Source organism: Channa argus, chromosome 20 (assembly GCF_033026475.1).
Source record: "Channa argus isolate prfri chromosome 20, Channa argus male v1.0, whole genome shotgun sequence".
NCBI classification, from domain to species: Eukaryota; Metazoa; Chordata; class Actinopteri; order Anabantiformes; family Channidae; genus Channa; species Channa argus.
The window spans coordinates 3,086,490-3,105,318 of NC_090216.1; the positions used below are offsets into that span (position 1 = coordinate 3,086,490).

The window sequence follows — 18,829 nt, forward strand, 5'->3', positions numbered from 1 at the left end:
GGGAGACGGAGGTCCGCACATGCTGCACGCAAATCCACAGTTCACAGTCATCTGCAATCAAAAGATGGTAACACAGCCATCAAGAAGAACAAAAAGTAGCCTAAAAAGGCAAGAAATTTGAAATTCTTCATTCGAGTGGAAGTAATATATGTAGGTTACAACATGGGGTAAAAGTTAAACAGAGAAGTAAAAGTTAGTGTCTGGCATTAATCTGACACATTGGAAAATAAAGTATAAACCAAAGTTGACACTGTTGATCTCGATACTGTCTTGATGAAGCCAGTCCAGTTCCATGTGGGTCTCGTAAATACATTTTGAACAGAAATCTAAAATGTTGTGACCGATCGGATCACCAGTTTGTGCTCAGGGGTTAGGGCATCTCTGCATAAACAGCTATGTGTATATTAATAATTGTAAGCCTATATATGTTTAGGTGCGAGGTTGTGCAGAAATCCAAAATCTTATAAAGTTGAATTCATGTACAGATTCAAGGAGGGCGCCACAAAAAGCTCCTGATTTTTGTGAATTACATTTTAAAAATCATCAATATGCAATACATTTCTTCTGTTCAGAAACCGTCCCTTTAGTTAGTAGCAGAAAAACCACAACCATGAGTTCAGAATTTGCTGTCAAGACTTCTAGTCATTTTTGGCAAATATAAAGTTGAAATGTGAGCTGCTTCCATGTTTTTCTCGTAAAATACATTTTAATGCATCTTTAATCTTTTAAGGGGTCTTGATTATAAAATGTGTTAAAATAAGTCAGTTGGAGTTTTGCCCAGAGAAAAATGACTGCACATACTTCATGAGTATATAACTTTTACAACACATATGTAGTATTTCACTTTGACTAGAGAATTCGAAGTGGCATTTAGGGTAGAGACAAATGGCCTATGTGGGCAAGAAGGTTGAAGCCTTTTGTTTGTGGACTTCTTCCACCTTTGCATAATGATACATTACACTGCTAATATGAAGAGATATCGATGCATTTTTTGCCCATACATTAAATTGTGCTATTGCTACTTTTTACTGAAGAAAAAAAATAATAACAGCCTTTCTTATTCTCTGACTGATACAGTTATCAAGCTTAGAAAACAAAATGTTGATTTAACAAAAATCAAATAGTTGAGTAAACATGTTTTCAGTGAATTTTAAAGACAAAAACAAGAAAAGCATTTTGTTTTCTCAATGAATGGATAATAAACATACTGGTAGGTAGAACGTGGCCTCCTGAGCCATAATGGTGGAAATGATAACGACTGATAACTGACCCCTGACTAAAACAATCAGTTTAAGTATGAAATCAGTGCTCCTGACAGAATGTTCTTCCCCTAAAATAATCTCCAGACAAACATTTAAGCCTACGCTTTCCACTTTTATTTTCATGTATTATCAACAAACCATTTTCATATCCTGCAAAAGTGCCAGTTTTTCATTAGTTTAATGGTCCATGTATGTTTTCACTGGGTTGTTAACACAGCACCCACTGTTTGGGAAAGTGAAATCCATTCACCCTCTGAATTTATTACAGCGCTGCTTATCAGTAGTCACCTGTATATGTGTGTGTGTCTGTGCATTTCTTTAATGCTTTAATGTGGTGGAACTAAAATGTTTTTCTTGCTCACTTTTCTGCTATTACACATACAATATTACCTCAAAGACAAACTGTATAAAATCCCATTTTCTGGAGGAAACCCATCGGGATAAGTAGCTCACACTACGAATTTCTTATCGCCTTTTTATATATATCGATTTAAAGGTAAGCCTAAGCACTTTGTTGCATATTTCTTGATGTTGCCCCATTTAAATGAAGCTAAACTGTCCGTTTGAATGGGCTGCACCAAATCAAGCAAGAGCAATATTTTTCCTCAGCTGTTCTTTCCAATAAAATGTTTTGTGTTTAAGCTTCAGGTTCATCATGAAGGTGGTTCTGTTTGAACTTCTGCTCGTGTGCATGTTTGGAGCACTGCATGCAGGAGCAAACACCCAACCTGAAGACATGAGGTTAGTACCCCAGAGGCTCTGGAGTAACTTGTTTTCTTGTCACACACTGAGTCTTTCATCAGTTTTAAACAGATTGTTGCAGAACAAGGCTGTTTAACCTTTTTGACATCCCTCTAAATGGTTTTTACTTGTGTGTAAGGAGCCATATTTGAATACTTGATGTAACATGATGTGACTTATTTTGATGCTCTAGAATGCTGCAAAAACATTGTTCCCCAGCTTTGTTTTGCATACGTCCCAACATTCTAGAAAGTAATGTAAGAAAAAATATTTCACATTAATGTATATTATCATTTTTATACTGTCATAAAATATCAGACTCTCAGTTTCTCAAATGTGCATGTTTTTGATCCATGATAGTGAGGTTTCTGACCAAATGATGTGTAATATGTAGGGGGGAGGCTGGGAAGAAGTCAAATCCACTGGATTGTGATATAAGAAATAAATCCTGCCCATTCTTCTTGTGTCTTTCAGTGAAGACGAGCAGGTTGTGGGGAGACGATATGCTGAGTCGACCATTGCCAGTGAAATCAGCAAAATCATGGACTCAATGTTTCAGAAAAACTTTGTTGATTTCCTGCTCAGCCAAAAGGGCAAAAGAAGCAAGTGAGTCTTGAATGTGGCAATAGATAAAGCCAAAGCAGAAACAAAGTATTTATTGTGTGTGATAACTCTTCCAACAGGCCGGTCACTGTGGAGGAACATCACTACAACGAGTTGCTGAAGCTCAGTCTACAGGAGAAGAAGAAGGGTGAGCTCTTTCTGTTTGACTCACCCTCTAAACACAAATGGCAACTTTGTCTGCACGCAACAGCCACTGATGATTTTAGACTTTCATCAGACTGTTTGTCACATAAATTAGTACAGTTGAACACATCCCCTTTGGCCTCTTGGCATTGCAAGACAGTTTATAGACCAAACAATTTACCATTGAATCAACAGCATAGAAAATAAACATATTCCAAAATGTTCTTGTTTTGCTTAACTCTGTGCCTCATTTTTTTTTTTTTAATTTTAGGCCCCAAAAACCTGCCATGATCCTGTGGATAATCGTCAAGATAATTCTTCTGATTTCTACCTTCTGACATTTTGAAAGCTTAATTGTTTAATCTTTTTAAATGTAGTAAAACTTTGTTCCGTAGCAAAACATCCAACTGCAAAACACAAATCCTAAAACAGCAAAATAAAAAATGACTTGAGACAGAACGAAACAAGTGCTAATATTTTGTTTTCTCAGAATAAATGTATGGGAATGGTGGGAAATCTTGTACTCAAGCGTAATGTCAAGGTACTTTTATCAGTCATACTGCTTGATAGATGTACTTCACTACATTTATATTAGCAATATTTACATTCAATAACTTTTTTATATTACACATCATCTTATAAAGTATAAAAGATAAGAATATATAAATATAAAAGTCATGTTTAGTTATATAGATTAAATGTGTAAAGTATTTTGTGAGATGTGTAAAGATTGTGATGTGTATTATTATTATTAATCACACCAGTCAACTCTTCTACTCTTCGTTCCCTTTCATTTTCCTCATTCAGTCAGTCCTACACTCTTAGCTTTCCTCTTCTCTCTTCCTCTTCTCGGAAGTCATGATTAGCATTTTTAATTCGGCATGTGTTTTACGTCCTTCCTCACACAACCCTCTGCCTTTATACAGACTTGGGACTGGCATAAGAAGACACTGGCTTGTGTCCCCTTCTGGTTGCATTATGATGATAACAAAACAAAATTCAATTTTTTTGTTAAAAAATTTGTATTCAATAGTTTTTCCTTTACCATTGAAAAACAATAGAATATGATTTTTTTTACAAAAAAAAAAAAAAAAGAAAGAAAGAAATAAACTCGCCTGCAATTTTTGCCCCGACACCAAGGGGGTGCTGCAATAAAATGGCTGACTTTAAAAACCAGACAGGAAGCAGGAAGTACTCAGCTTCCTCCCAAACAAAATGGGATCAGTTCAGCAAATTTGGCTTTAAATGTCTAAAAATACAACTTCCATTCGTGTTTTTAGCCACTCGACGCTTTATCACAATAGTGGACTTGAATTGTAAACGATAGCGTTGTTTGGGAAATAGGCACTGATCTGAAAATCGGCATTGCAGTGACAAAAACAAGCTAGTTGACTTAGCTTTGTGTTGACTTTAGATTTTTACTCAGGTGACGTTGCTCTGCTATAAAGTTTAGGTTTTCCTTTATAGTTTGATCCCAGACATCCAGCAAAATGCATCGGAGAGGTGTCGGAGCGGGAGCTATTGCCAAAAAGAAGCTCGCAGAGGTAGTGTTGTTTTAGCTGGATACATACTTTATTCATCCCAACGGGTAACTGGCAGATATGTACATGAACGCATGAGTGTATTTGTGGAAGCGTTATCTTTTTTTCATTTGTCACGTTTATTTCTATGTCCAGGCCAAATATAAAGAAAGGGGTACTGTTCTTGCAGAGGACCAAATTGTCCAGGTGAGTTAATGGCAAATTGTTCTGGATGGTTCTAAGATTAGCCCAGCAGGTTAATTCAAAGTGTGTGTGAGTGTGATGCAGGCATCAAACAAATGCACTTAAGCTGACAAAACTCGAAACATATTTGCCTTTTAGTAAGTAAATAAGTAAAGGTTTAGGCAAATTATCAAGTTACAGACTTTAGCTTTTATTGCATTTTAGCCCAAACATTTCTGGAAATGGGTAGTTTTGATGTTTAAAATACGCCAAATGCTCGGAGAAACGTTTCAAAAAATTAGCTTAAGCCATTAGAAAAAAGTTTTTTTTCTGTTTGCTGCCAGATGTCGAAGCAGCTGGAGACCTTCAAATCCAACCTGGAGGAGTTTGCCAGCAAGCACAAACAAGAAATCCGAAAGAACTCACAGTTCAGGGTTCAGTTTCAGGAAATGTGTGCTACCATCGGAGTCGACCCACTCGCCTGTGAGAAACAATTGGAATAAAATTTGTAGAAATCGATAATCGATAAAAGTATATATAATATTTTTCAAAGTCATGCACTTTAAAATGATATATACATTTTTAACTTTTCTATCCATGTTTTTCTCTCAGCTGGCAAAGGGTTTTGGTCTGAGATGCTCGGAGTTGGTGACTTCTACTATGAGCTCGGTGTACAAATCATTGAAGTATGTCTAGCGCTGAAACACAGAAATGGAGGTTTGTAACCGCTTGATGAACACATGCAAGAACCAGTCATTGAAACATTTGGTTCCTAAATAGCACTTACAGATTTCTGACAGCACACTTGAAGCTTCACGCTGTGAAATTCGTCTTTTTACCCGTGTATGACATTTTTGTGGAACTTGCAGCCAGATGAAGCTAAACAGGAGCCTTGTATGGTGATTCTTAGAGGCATTATAGTGATGATTACATTTCAGGAACCTCTGTTGGATTTATTAGTGGGCAATGAGCAAATTATTTAGGAGAGTGAGGAAAAAATGAATCTTCCAGGGAACAACAATTTGGAAATATTCTCGCTTGAGGTACAGTATATTTGACTGCACCAGCATACTGTTGACGATCATAGGCGACTGTGTTTAGATCTCACCCTCTACCTAATACTTGGCTATTCTAGATTTTAAAATGACAAATGTTTGTGGCTGTGGAATCATTTAAAACTGTGTCATAGTGTGTGTATTATCTTTCAGGGCTCATAACTTTGGATGAACTCCATCAGAGAGTACTGAAGGGAAGAGGGAAATACGCTCAGGATGTGAGCCAGTGAGTAATGGATTTAGTGCAGCAACTTCTATTACTGGTTGTGTTTTATCTGCGTAGGTTGGTTATTAATAATTAAAAAAAGAATTTAATTTTGGGATTTCGTGTTATATTTTTATTGAAATACTTTACAATGTGGTTCCTAGAGATGACTTGGTACGAGCCATAAAGAAACTAAAGGTGATGGGAAATGGATTTGGGATGATTCCTGTCGGTGGTTCTTACCTGGTGCAGTCAGTCCCAGCAGAGCTGAACATGGACCATACAGTGGTTGTACAGCTGGCCGAGGTAACGCGGTGGTCTGGGTGTCACAGCTTTTTACTGCAATTTCTTATAATAAAAAAACTGTAGATTTGTAATTGTTAATGATTTATTGGACTCCTATTTGTATTTTTTATTTGCACAGAGCAAAATAAATTCATCATGAAATATTAGCTTCATAAAGACAACACAAGTTTGTGAATGACATTTTGAGTTTGAAGAGGAAATTCTTATGTCAAATCAGTTTATGAAAATGTGTTTAGAGTGAGGTTAACTTTGCCTCTGACGTCTATTTTAGAATAAGTGTACATCAGTCTGGTCATTAAGTCAAAACTTGACTGAAATGATCAAGTTTTCTTTAGCGTCACAGTAATTCATGGATAACCAGGAGCTACACTAACATTTACTCAAGTAAGAGTTTTGCTTTAAAACCTTCGTCAGAAGCAGGTGGAGGTGACGGTGTGCTCAAATGCGTCACGACACAAAAAATGCACATGTTGTACAACCTGATGTCTGTTTTTTTTCCTGTTTCGTCTTTGTTAGAAAAAAGGTTTTGTTACGGTGAGTGAGATCAAAGACAGCCTAAAATGGGAGAAGGAACGAGCCTGCCACGTTTTGGTAAGAGTCAATCTGTTATGTTTAGGTGACTGTGAGAACTGTACACTTTTCAAAGTTATGAAAAAAATATTTTGTCTTGTTCATACTAGATATTGGACATGTATTTTTTACAACAAATCTGATAAGCAGCAGTTTGTAGTTCCAACTAGCTCAGTTAAGAAATTAGTCAAGTTAGTTTCACTTGGGGTCTGAAAATTGTACCATTATAAATAAATCTGGACCATATCACAGCTTTCCTTATATGTTCATGCTTTGTGCAGTTTGATTGGACAAAAGGGCATAAATTTCCACCCTGTGGGGGGTTTAAATGGTCTTTAATGTAACTCCATGAAAACCCCACCCCACCCCCCTATTTCCAGGATCACCTGCTAAAAGAAGGCCTGGCCTGGTTGGACTCTCAAGCAGCTGGGGAGGCGCAGTACTGGCTGCCAGCTCTGTTCTCCGAGCTGACGTCCCGTGATGTCACACCGGAGGAGGCCAACCAGATGACACCTTAAAAACAAACGATGGACTGTCCTTACAGACATGTTGGTAAACCAAACATGCCTCGTGACAAGAGTTGGCTGATTCACGGGGGCTGGCAGTCAGGGTGAAGTCACACTGAGATCATTTTCTGGACACGAGGAGGGGGTCTTCTCAGAAACGTCTATGCAATGGGTGCCCTTACATTATTACAGTCACTGGAAGCAGATTCATTTCTGTTACGCTGCATAAGAAATTCAGTGGGTCATCTTTTCTGTCTTGTCAGTTTTTGGATTATTCTCAATGTACATAACATGCAGTTGTTTAATTTTTCATGGTTAAACAATAATTGAACCAAACACCAGCTGCATCTTGATTTTTATTGCATCAGCATTATATAGCAATTGTACAATTTCATGGCACTTACACTTTATCATTTCACCGTCGTCTTGAGATAAATTCACTAGTTGCACTGCTTCAAATCAACTAACTTATCTAAGTAAAGTACATACCAATTTCCTCTGAAAGGAGGAGTGCAAAGATATGCTAAATAATCAGGGTTAATAAATTAAAGCTTCGAAGACCTTTATTATTACCAGAAGGAAATTACTAAATAAGTTTTAAATGTGCTCAAGTTATCATTATCGACCACACTGTTGCTTCAGGATGTTTTAGCCAATTTACTTCAAATCATGTTTTAATACAGAGTTTTTAAAACCTTTAAAAGTTTAATTGGTGTGTAATATTAAATGTATGTCAGGGGAAGCCAATAAGGCCTTAAAAGGTAGAAACCAAAAGGTGGAAATATATTTTTTCAACAGGTAGAAATACACAGCTCCTGTGTTAGGTTTCAGGTGCCACCCACCGTGAGCGAAAGCCCATTAAAATGTTCATAATTTGTCTTTTACCATTTTTTTATTAAAGAATTCCTAACAGTCAACTACACAGACAGACATCTATCTCCTAAAAATTCTGGAAGGCTTGTTAACAAACTGTCCTTAAGATGGGAAGTTACCACACGGTGCACATGCATTCTCGCTTTACTGTGTTTGGGGCAGCTCAAAGCTTAGAGACATGAATGAATAAAGGTTGGATAAAAATCAGGACAAAGCATTTCCGTCAGTTTTTATTCAGGGAAAAAGTATGTAAATAAAAGACATTTAAGGTTTGGTGATTAAATAAGAAGTTGAGGTTTTGCATTTTCTGGTACAAATGCAGAAATTCAGAAGTATTACAATTTTCAAACTTAATAATTTCAGTTACACATTTGTGTACAAGTTCACCCCAGGCCTTCAAAAAAAACAACAACAGCATTTTAAGGAGACCTTAACAAATAGGGACACGGTGATGAACTGCATCTGCCATTAGGGTAGCGTGCTTCACAAAAACCGTCCTGGTTAAAAGTAGTAATTTGCCATTGCATACATTTAACAAGTTTTCCAAAAGAGGGATTTAAAATTTAAAAGATAAATTTACAGTATGAGCACAAATTCATACAAAATGATCCCTAAGTGAGGCAAAATAGATTAGTCAGAGATGATAGAGATGGCCAGAAACATATCCACAGAAATGTAAAGGCACTATATGTTGCTAAGCATCCAGAAATGGACGCAACCAAAAAAAAAACAAAAAAACCAAAATGAAAAATCTGCAGATTGAGAGGAAATTGAGGAAAGATGGTCACAAAACAGCTGAAAAGACAAAGTGAGCCGATAGAGACCTAAATGTTGACATCAAAAGACCATGAAGAGATTCCCTCAGTCCGAGGGCATCTACAGAGACAGGTGGTGGAGGGTTGGATTCCCCTGCTTTTTATAACATCTGTTTTCACAGATGGTCCTTTCCTAGTAAATTAATATCTAACATTGGTGAAGCAACTCTTTCATCTAACGTGTAATTGAGTAAATGAGTGGAAATATGGATAAATATCAGTAGGCCTCTAAATATTGACCACCTGGCCTGTAAGACATGTTTTTTTTTCTAGCCCACATCACTCGACGGCCCCCCTCGGCCCAGCGCGGCGCTCACACCTCGTGGCTGTAGACGTGGTCTTCGAACACGGACTGCTCCATGTTGTCACAGATCATGGTGCAGAAGGGACACACACGGTGACTCTGCTCGTGCTGCTCCAGCTCGATTCGGGTTATGCCAGGGAACGTTACCTGGCAGTGTTGACACACCAACAACTGCTGTAGATGGAAATAGAGACAGCACACTGAGAAGTGGGTAACAGAATAGGGAGCGGATTAAAAGTTAAGTCCGCTCTGAAAATAAATATGCAGGGACCTCGTGATGAAGCGACACTGTCATGGATGTGTTTTGGGAACTGGTTCATGAACCTAAAGGGGTTTGTTTATATCCTGGTTCATTCAGGTTCTTAGAGCTACTGTAGTACTGCAACAAGTTTTTACACTGTAGTATTTAAAAAAACAGGCTTCATTTGTAAAGCACTTTTCAAAATAGTTAAATCCATTCAGTACGATAAGTTAAATAAAAACGAGGCCACTGACAGTACAGAGATCCAATCAAAGGTTCCCTCCAGTCATTGAAAATCCCTCCGATATGAATATAATGTGATTTTCTTCCCTAAAAACTAAACTTCACCCAAACTTTAAAATGCAAACCAATGTTTTTCACACTCTTTGTGCTCTGAATAGTTGAATGTAAATATGGGTCATTTTCAAAAAGTAACAGCTTGAAGCGAGATTTCTCCAACTTCACTAATGGTGATATAATATTCAATCAATTCAATATAATATTCAATCATAGAGAGGCTCATTGAATCTCGAGAGTAATTTAAACGTTAGATCTCATCACTTGTGTCACGTCACATTTGAATTTGAAAAATTCACACAGCCAAGACATTGATCAGGTGACAGGTTTGTAAAAAAAAATAAAAAAATTTCGATGACTAAATGTAATAAACTATCTTGGCGTTTTTCGTTGTTCCCAGGAAAATGAGACATCCTTTATTGTGTCTCGGAAAACGTGAGTAGAGAGGAAGAACTCGCATGTTTAAGATGCTCCCCGGCTGGAGGAAACGCGACCGGACACAATGCGTGTGACGTGTTTATCGAAGGAGAGCTCGCTGTCCGAAGCTACACCTAGTGTGAAAGTTGCAGACAGGACTATTCTGTAGGGAGGATCTGGACTCTGACCGGATGAAGGAAAATACAAAGAATAACCAGCGACAACTCAGTGACAGCAGGTTTTCTTAGGAATCGTATGAGTGATGGTGCCCTGACTGTACTGACACTTCAAATTCCTCAGACTTACCTCTTCCTCGGGTTCTGCTCTGCCTCCTGCAAAGAAAGTAAAATCTGTTTAGTCCCGGTGATTAAAGCAACTGTTTATTCATTATGAATAAAACCTCAATCACTGAATCTGTTTAATTTCATAAATGATTCATGTGCTTATTGTCTTGATTGATTGTTGGGTTTATGAAAAGTCAAATGTTTTCCCACAGCCAATTTAAGCTGGAGCTGCGACAAATTAATCAGCAACAATTTTAATAATTCATTCAGTCCTTTCTCAAGCAAATAATTCCAAACATTCTCTGGTTGCAGCTGCTTCATTGTGAGTTTTTAATGTCCTTAAAGCAGCTCTGCTCTCTGATTTCCACGTCTGACCATAGTCCAGAGGAGTAAATGCTCCGGTAAGAAAACAGGTAATTTGGTGGAAATGATCTATTAAACAATGTAAAACTTCTTCTCTCGAGCCAGTTTCTCTGCTTTAAACACCCAGAAGCGACGTTGGTTGCTCACCTATGATCTCATACAGGTTCTCAGTGTCTTCAGGCGTCTCCTGCTCCCGCCACACGTGGCTGGCCGAGATGTTCCCAGCAGCAGCGGTGCCGTCAGGCTGCATGATTGGCGAGTCGGCCTGCTGAACTTCGTGCAGGCTGGTGCAAATTGTTCGCAGCTCCTCGATATTGCTTTTGAGACTCTGACAGGAGAAAGACAGTTGAACAAAAACACACACACAAAAAAAAACCTAACAAAATAAACCACAAAGTGAGTCTTTAATGCTGAAGATTTACCTGGTTTTCTTTGGCGAGCTCTTCTTTCTCATGAGCCACAAGCTTGATCATGTGTTCCTTCTCCTCTATGATGATCTCTTTTTCTTCAATCCCTGCACGTGCTTCTATGAGTTGCATCTGAAAAATAAGGAAAGAAAACAAGCATCCGACAGTCAATGCGTAATCTAAGGCCAAATCTAAGTGGACGTAATGTTTTAGCGTCGTCCTGAAACCACAAACAAAAATGAGATTCTGCAACAGCCTCCATTCTAATTTCAGCTGTTAATAGCAGGTGGATTAACAACTTTAATTTGTTATGTTGTTTAACATTACACACACACAAACATCTAGTTCACATGAACCAGCGTCTAGATTTTGCCCGATGCTTCATTTTACCTGATATTTGCTCGCTTTCTGTTGTTCTTGCATATATGATGTGTTTATGTTCTCCAGCTGGTTCCTGACTTCCTTCTGCTCTTGTTCCATAAAATCTGCTTTTCTCGCCAGGTTTATGCACACGTGCTTCTCAGCCACCAACTTTGCCTGCGTGTCCTGTAGCTGTTTGACCAGAGTCTGAAGCTGCGCCTGAAAAAGTTTCATATAAGCTGTGTCCTGTGAGGGAAACTAATAGTTTCAGCTTGTGTTTCTTTGGATTCGTTCCCACCTTTAGGTTGTCATCTGGAGAGTTCTGCAGTGTCTCCTGCTCAGACAGCCTACTGCCCAACTCTTGGTTTTCTCTCTTCACTTCTTCCATGTTGTCTGTGAGCCTTTGCAGCTGTGCAGACAGCTTCTCCTTCTCTTTCTCGCTGCTCTGCAGGTCAACCTGACAAAGAGGTAAAGCACCGGATCAAAACGGTTTAAGGAAACAGATTTGGTACCAAGTTGGTTTTCACATTCAAGGCATTTGACTTGGTGTTGTGCTGCTTGACACCAATAAGGAAAACAAAAGTTCTCTGAATTCATGTAAATACTCCAATATAGTATTAATATAGTAGTCAAAATACAATAAAATGTTTAATTGTATTGTTTGTACTGGCAGCAAATATTCTTACATTTGGTCCAGAAAGTATTAAAAACATATAAACATTAAATGCAACTATTTAACCCGGATGTTCAGGTAATTCAGGTTATGCTGGTGATCAGGGAAAAAGTGTGCGTTCACTATATCACCTAGTTTCCAAAGTTGTAAATGCAATGATTAATAACATTTTTGAAACCTATATTTGACTGTAAATAGTATAAAGATAGTGGTACCCATGATTCATCATTTCTAATTCTGACCATTGACCAATTTTTTTGTCTTTTTAACATTAACCTTTCCCATTTTTGTGAAAGGCATCAAAGGAAACGTTAGAAACAATTTTTTTTAAAACAATAAACACTTCTTTATTTTGGCTGATGCTGATCCTTCCGAAATATGTTTGAATCATCATGAAGATGCCAGTGAAACGCTAGCAGCAAGATGTGCAGGTTACATCGCACAGCAACTTTCCTGGTGTTCAGCAAGTGCTGAAAACGGCATTTTCTCATTTAAAAGGACGAACACGGTTTACATTTACATTTAGTTTACAAGTGAGGTACAAAGCAGCAAAAACCTAAGTCAAGTTGAAACATCAAAGCAAAGTCCTATCAGAAAAGTGTTCACATTTCAAGAGATGCAAGTGCGAGAAAGAGCAGAAAGATAGAATAGATTTAAGTGCATAGGAAGGTGCGGAGTTCTCTCAGTTTGTTGAATACTGGGAGTGAGATTGCTGAGTGTGCAGAGTTTGGTGGCTCGTTCTACCACCGTGTCATCATTGTGCTGAAGAGTTTTGCTTGGTGGTGGCTTGGTTTCCACTTCACCATGTAAACATCAGAATTGACACCTATTATTAGGATCTAAAGTTGGATCCCTAGTGTCAACATTTGATATGCTGTTTTTGTACTATTTCCAATAAAATTATTGCATTGTGAATTTCATTACATTTTACACAGAGTTGCAAGATTTTTTGAGAAGTTTTAGGAGCTTTAAATCCGTGTTTCTGAGCAAATAGGGCAGAAACCTTTGAACGGATGATGAAGAAATGAGCTCTCAGATCCCTGGTTTTATCCCCTTGTGTCTTCATCCTAATTAAGGGGGCGGCTATAGCTCAGTTGGTAAAGGCAGTTGCTTACGGACCACAGGGTGAGTGGTTCGATCCCCGGCCCTGGCTAAATGTCGAAGTGTCCCTGGGCAAGACCCTGAACCCTTAACAGCCCATTCCCCCTCCCCAGCGATGCAGTGCCGGTCCAAGCCCGGTAGAAATTGGGGAGGGTTGCGTCAGGAAGGGCATCCGGCGTAAAAACTGTGCCAAATCAACATGCGGACAATGATCCGCTGTGGCGACCCCGAACTCACGGGATAAGCCGAAAGGAGAGTAGTAGTAGTGTCTTCATCCTAACACAGTGCAGGTGCTCAGTATTTTATTTATTCCCTGTGAGTACAAAATGCACTATTATGCAGGAAATACTCTAAAGCATTAGCACTTAATGTTGTCACACAAACTAGTAGCAGCTGTTTTAGAACATTACTGACCCATTAATAAAATGTTTTATTTAGGGATTTCCATATTCAGGAGGTAGTAGCTGGCTGCGTTACAGAAGGATTAGGGAAGTAAGAAAGTATTAAGACACAAGCTTTTATTGTTTGGTCTTTCATCATTGGATTTGTTGAAAGGAAGACAGATACAGAATAAATGGAGCCTTGTGCACAGATTTACCTGTAGGAGCTGGTTGCAGTCTTTTGTTTTGAGCAGTTCCCGCTCTCCTTCTTTAAGTTTGAAATTTACCCTGAAACACACTCAAGCTGATCTTAGGTGGCAAGAAAACCTGATGCAACAGGTTCTGAATGTCATTGTAGTCTATATTTTACGATAGACAGAAAACTGCAGAATTTACTCACTTGGCCAACTCCTCACTCAGATCATCAATCTTCCCCTTCAGCTCCTCACACTCGTCTTTCAGCTGCTTGATCTTCAACACAGCTCGTTTGTATTTTTCCTGAATTAAAAAAAAGAATATTAATGACACAGACACAGTAGAAGAACGATTTCTTATTTTTCCAGAGCTTCTAAAAATGAGGTAAAAGTACTTTACCTCAGTTTGACTTGATGCTTCATCAAAACTAATGCTTCGATTCAGTTTCTGCTCCTCAGTGACACTCTGTTGTTGTATCTCCATCTGCTTCATCTTTTGGTCCAGAAGCTCCATCTGCCAGTACATTTCCTAGCTGTTAGTGGTCAGAGTATTACCGTACTGAATTTAGATGTTACACATTGTACAAAAACAAACCTTTAAGTGCTCAATTTCCTTCAGCTGCTGCTCTATTATGCTTTGCAAGTCTCCGTTTTGTTCCTTGGTTTGATCCAGTTCTTTGACCAGTTGAGCCTTTTCTTTCTCTTTCTGCTCATACTGCCCCTGTACAAATCATCAAATATCAAAGTTCAATTTCTATTTATCGATGTTCTCCGTTGCACAATGAGCAAATGTGCTTAGTTCACAGCGAGTGTTGTAAATCAAATAAGCAGACCTTCAAGCTGGTGGCTTCTTGCTGCTCCTTGTGTAGCACACGTTTTAACGTTTCGTTTTCCTCCCTCGTCTGATCCAACTCTTTCTGCAGTTCAGCTTTCTCTCGTACGCTCTGTTCGACTTGTTCCTGGGGTCAACAAAAAAACACATTAAGTCAATATTGAGCCTTATTTACTTTGGAGAGAGACAGCGAGTTTCCATCTCGTGGTGGCAAACGTACCCAGATCTTTTTCTTAGCTTAAAGTAGTGATGCATTTTACAATTTTGAAATGTTGTTGTTTGGAGAAGTGCATTCTAAACTGGAGCTTAATGTGCAGGTGTGATGTCGATGCCTCGCTCAAAGTCAGACTCTGGCAGCAGTGCAGAGACACGGACTTTTAAACGTTTTCAGCGAGGCTCACGCTTCTGACCAATCGGAGAATGTCTGTTTGATTAGTACATTGTGCCACTTCCTAATTTAATGATAACCAATAGGGCTGTGCAGAGTGTGGCGGAGCATAGCAGAGCAGGGAGGAGCAGAGTGGATTGATTATGGGTCTCATGCTAAATAAAATAGTAAAAATAAACTCCTCCATCTATCTATCCCTGCATTTTATACCCAAGTAAAAGTACTTATGTATTCATAAAATGTACTAAAAGTGCCCAAAGTAAGAGTAATTACTGGAAAAATAATATACACTATATCATTACTATACGTCCCTTTGTAATGGGTAAGTTTGAGTTACTTTAGATATTGATTTGTAGTCCTACATGGATCAGCCACAGACACGGACTCTTGGAGCTTTGAATCATTGCATGAACTGATCATACCACTGCATTTATCAGCATCTTCTGTGAGATTGTTATGGTGACCTAGTCATCTCCTCTGCGCATTTTTTCTGCTTGTTTTCAACACATCAGCATTAAGGTCTGACTGTTCACCTGCTGCCTTATACAGTAAATCCCAACCCTTGAAAGGAGCCATTGCAATGAGAAAATGGTCAGCGGTTTCGATGTTGTGGCGGATTGGTAAAAGTGCCAATACCACAAAGTCATGCATTCAAAGTTCTATGAGAAGTAAAAGCAACAAAACTGAAACTACTAGCAACAAAACTGAAACTATCAAAAGTAAAAGTACTCGCGCTGCATTAAAATGCCTCATGTGGCTGATGTCCGAGTCTGACACACTCATGCAAGAATGTCTACACTGCATTATGCCGTTCCAGCTTCTCGGGGCAGAGCTGGCTGGCAGGAAGTTTAATGCAAACCTGGAAATGACATTCAATTGTGGGTTTTCCCAGCAGTCACACATAAATAAAAATCCCATTTGATACCTGTGTTGTAATCACCAGGAGGTCATCATCTGGGCAGCTCTCCGAGCTTTGCTCCACGGAGGCTTTGAAGCTGAAAGGAGTGCTGGCTCCGCGCACCTGACCTGTACTGTCAATGTAGCAGAACTGGTAAAACTCGATCTCATCCTTTGGCAGGTAGTAATCTGATGGGACAAGAGCAGAGCAGACTGCTAAACGTAGGAATATGGATTTTTAACACTGCAGGAGGTGACTGAAGTACGAAGTCAACATCGAACATTTGCTGTGAGGCTTCAAATCCAGATTTCTGGCCATTTCCTGTAAAATATGATTTCTTCTATAAATAGTAATATTTATAACATAGTGGTAGTAGTGGAAAAAGTACTCAGATCTACTGCTTAAGTCAAAGTATCACAAGCATAATGTAGAAATACAAAAAGTAGAAAACTATTTGCCTTAAAATGTACTTAAAATACTAAAAGTATTTATTTTGCAGAAGGCCTCAATTTTAAAATAATATACTGTGGCACTGTAGTGGACCTAATACTCATCTAAAGTACAAGTAACTGAAAGTTGTACTGTAGTACAATATTTAAGGAAATGTACTTAGTGGATATCCAGTGATTTAAGTTTGTTAATCAACTTAAAATCTCACATTATGTGTTTAGGTTCAATTACTAAGGACACACTCACACAAACACACAACGTTTTTGCTGTTTTTTGTTAACAGAACAATAGTAAAATAATTCTGTAGATGAAGTTTCACCTGCTTATCAAATGTGTGTGAACACCAATATTTTCCTGAGGACCCCCAGGACAAATCAGATGTGGCGACAAGAGGGACAGAAAAGTGGACAAATGTGCCTAACGTCTGGGTCACCCAAAATAAATCTGCCTCTGCAGTTTAGCTGGATTTGACTGCACCAGATTTGAAAGCATAAGAAGATCTGATCCATCTCATAATAACAGCTCTGGGGGCTTTGTGACATTGATGCTCAACTGTTTACACACGAGACAATCAGCGTTCAGCACCTCTGAGTGTACATCCCAAACATGTCCAGACATTTGACATGCTCAGCCTGCAGTACAGTAACCTTTTAATGTTTTTTTTTTTTTACCTTTGAAGACAGACTGCCTATTCTCTGACTGCTGCCCACCCTGACAGTGATCCACCCAAACAAAGGTATGATAATCCTTTGTTGTGCTCCACCCGACCTGTACAAGACAAAGTAGAGAGGACATTACTAAACCGAAAAGCAATGGATAGAAATGGTGAACAGAACTATAAAAGCCTTCAGTCATTTGTCAAAGGGAAACATGCATCTGGGTTCAACCAAATCAAATACTCTCATCAGCTCTAGCTGAATTAAAGTCTTACTGGGATCGAATTGTGTTTTTTTGTGTTTCCCCGTTGAGCTGCAGTGGTGGGAAAGTGACAAAAGAGGGAATTTCGTTTAAACAAATGCTGCAACTCCAAAAACCGTTTTCAGGCAAACTTTTCAATACACGTGTGTGGATGTTGCCCTGCATCACTTACTGCTGGCTCACAGCAGGTATTTGCTCACCTTAAAGATGCCCACCCAGTCCCTGGGGCTCGGCTGGAAGCCTGCCGTGAGGGTGTAGCAGCAGGTGACCGCAGTGGACGGCGGGTACGAGTGGGGGATGTCCGTGAACACCACCTGGGAGTAGGTGCGCGCGGAGGGGTCCGCCTCGCGCGGCTCTGGGGGGCTCTCCATGCTGAGCTTCCGTCTGCCAGCGAACAAATAAAGAGTGATGATGAAACGGCATTTTCTCGGTCTGACTGAAGACGGCAGGTGTCGCGGGCTGGTTGGTGTTTAGGTACAGAGCAGCACCAGGGTTTCTGCCAGCATCCTTCTTCCTGTTGCTTATGTGTGTGTGTGTGTGTGTGTGTGTGTGTGTGTGTGTGCGTGTTTTTGTCTTCACGCACTTTTATTTTTACTTTCGCTTGCTCCCGAACTGATTGCGCATTCGTTATTCACGCGAAAACACTTCCACGCCGCTCAAATCTACCCTGAAACAGCAACTTACACCTTGAGGTGAAATTAAACGACTAATAACAACTTTTTAAGACAGTTAATACAAAATACAATAAAACGTGCGCCAGCTTAAGCCAGCGCCCTAAACAGTACACATTGTTTATTGTGATATAACATAATATTTTCCGTAGCGCCTGCTCTAATAAACCTAAAGTGGTGATAAAATAATCATATTAAGACATGAAACTTACACGTTTGTTGTCCTCGAGCTTTGAGCTCCAACGTCAGCTGAGCTGAGCTCGTCACTGGGGCTGTGATGTCTTCACGTGCTCCTCGAACATTTGTACGTCCCAGCGCAAAAATGAGGCACAGCACGTCGGCTACGTAAAATACGTTTACTAGATCATCAACGATATCATCATCATATTTTTGTGGAATTATGTTTTCACTCTACCTAGGCAGTCGTCCACGAACCACAGGGTCAGGGTTCGATTCCTGGTCCCTCCTGGCTACATGCTGAAAGTGTGAAGAACATGAAGCTTTGGATAAAAGGGCTATATCAGTGACCAATTACTTCACTGGCATTTTAAAATAATCTCAAATTAACATGAGTATTAATTATATTTAAAGTTTGTGCTTAAAATAGAATTAAATGCCAGACTTTGTCCATATTTGCCTCTTATAAAACGGCAGCTGCTAAATGTTGAGCTGATTTATTGCGTTGTATGTACTTACAGGTGGCTAATCTATAATCATAAAATCAATATAATTAAACATTTTTCATTAAAAATTGACTTCTGGCTGTTAGTAAATAAAACCACACAACAAACGTAGTGGAGAAATCCTGCCCTCTGAACTAAACCATTAAACTCCTCTTTCCGGTTGTCCTGGAGGACAATAAGCGTGC

The 18,829-nt window shown here is 39.1% G+C and overlaps 3 protein-coding genes across 4 annotated transcripts; 2 read left to right on the top strand and 1 right to left on the bottom strand.

The window, feature by feature from the left end:
• The first annotated feature begins 53 nt into the window (after window positions 1–53).
• gip (gastric inhibitory polypeptide) lies at window positions 54–3,807 on the top strand. The gene is made up of 4 exons (XM_067487303.1): window positions 54–2,003; window positions 2,478–2,609; window positions 2,687–2,754; window positions 3,022–3,807. The coding sequence occupies exons 1-4, from the start codon at window positions 1,918–1,920 to the stop codon at window positions 3,039–3,041; spliced, it is 306 nt and encodes a 101-aa protein (XP_067343404.1). The 5' UTR covers window positions 54–1,917; the 3' UTR covers window positions 3,042–3,807.
• Window positions 3,808–3,955: 148 nt separating this feature from the next.
• Window positions 3,956–8,445, top strand: snf8 (SNF8 subunit of ESCRT-II). Its single transcript, XM_067487301.1, has 8 exons — window positions 3,956–4,294; window positions 4,427–4,477; window positions 4,798–4,936; window positions 5,066–5,170; window positions 5,662–5,734; window positions 5,878–6,019; window positions 6,536–6,610; window positions 6,970–8,445. The coding sequence occupies exons 1-8, from the start codon at window positions 4,241–4,243 to the stop codon at window positions 7,105–7,107; spliced, it is 777 nt and encodes a 258-aa protein (XP_067343402.1). The 5' UTR covers window positions 3,956–4,240; the 3' UTR covers window positions 7,108–8,445.
• Window positions 8,186–18,318, bottom strand: calcoco2 (calcium binding and coiled-coil domain 2). 2 transcript variants are annotated; one of them, XM_067487299.1, is made up of 15 exons: window positions 18,174–18,318; window positions 17,491–17,674; window positions 17,044–17,140; window positions 15,950–16,110; window positions 14,638–14,763; window positions 14,400–14,525; window positions 14,205–14,318; window positions 14,011–14,108; window positions 13,829–13,898; window positions 11,755–11,913; window positions 11,487–11,675; window positions 11,112–11,228; window positions 10,837–11,017; window positions 10,349–10,374; window positions 8,186–9,258 (listed from the first exon to the last, which is right to left on the bottom strand). In XM_067487299.1, the coding sequence occupies exons 2-15, from the start codon at window positions 17,659–17,661 to the stop codon at window positions 9,097–9,099; spliced, it is 1,797 nt and encodes a 598-aa protein (XP_067343400.1). In that variant the 5' UTR covers window positions 17,662–17,674; window positions 18,174–18,318; the 3' UTR covers window positions 8,186–9,096. The 2 variants fall into 2 exon arrangements, with proteins under 2 accessions (XP_067343400.1, XP_067343399.1); XM_067487298.1 differs by having other exon boundaries at window positions 8,186–9,261.
• Between the last annotated feature and the right edge of the window lie 511 nt (window positions 18,319–18,829).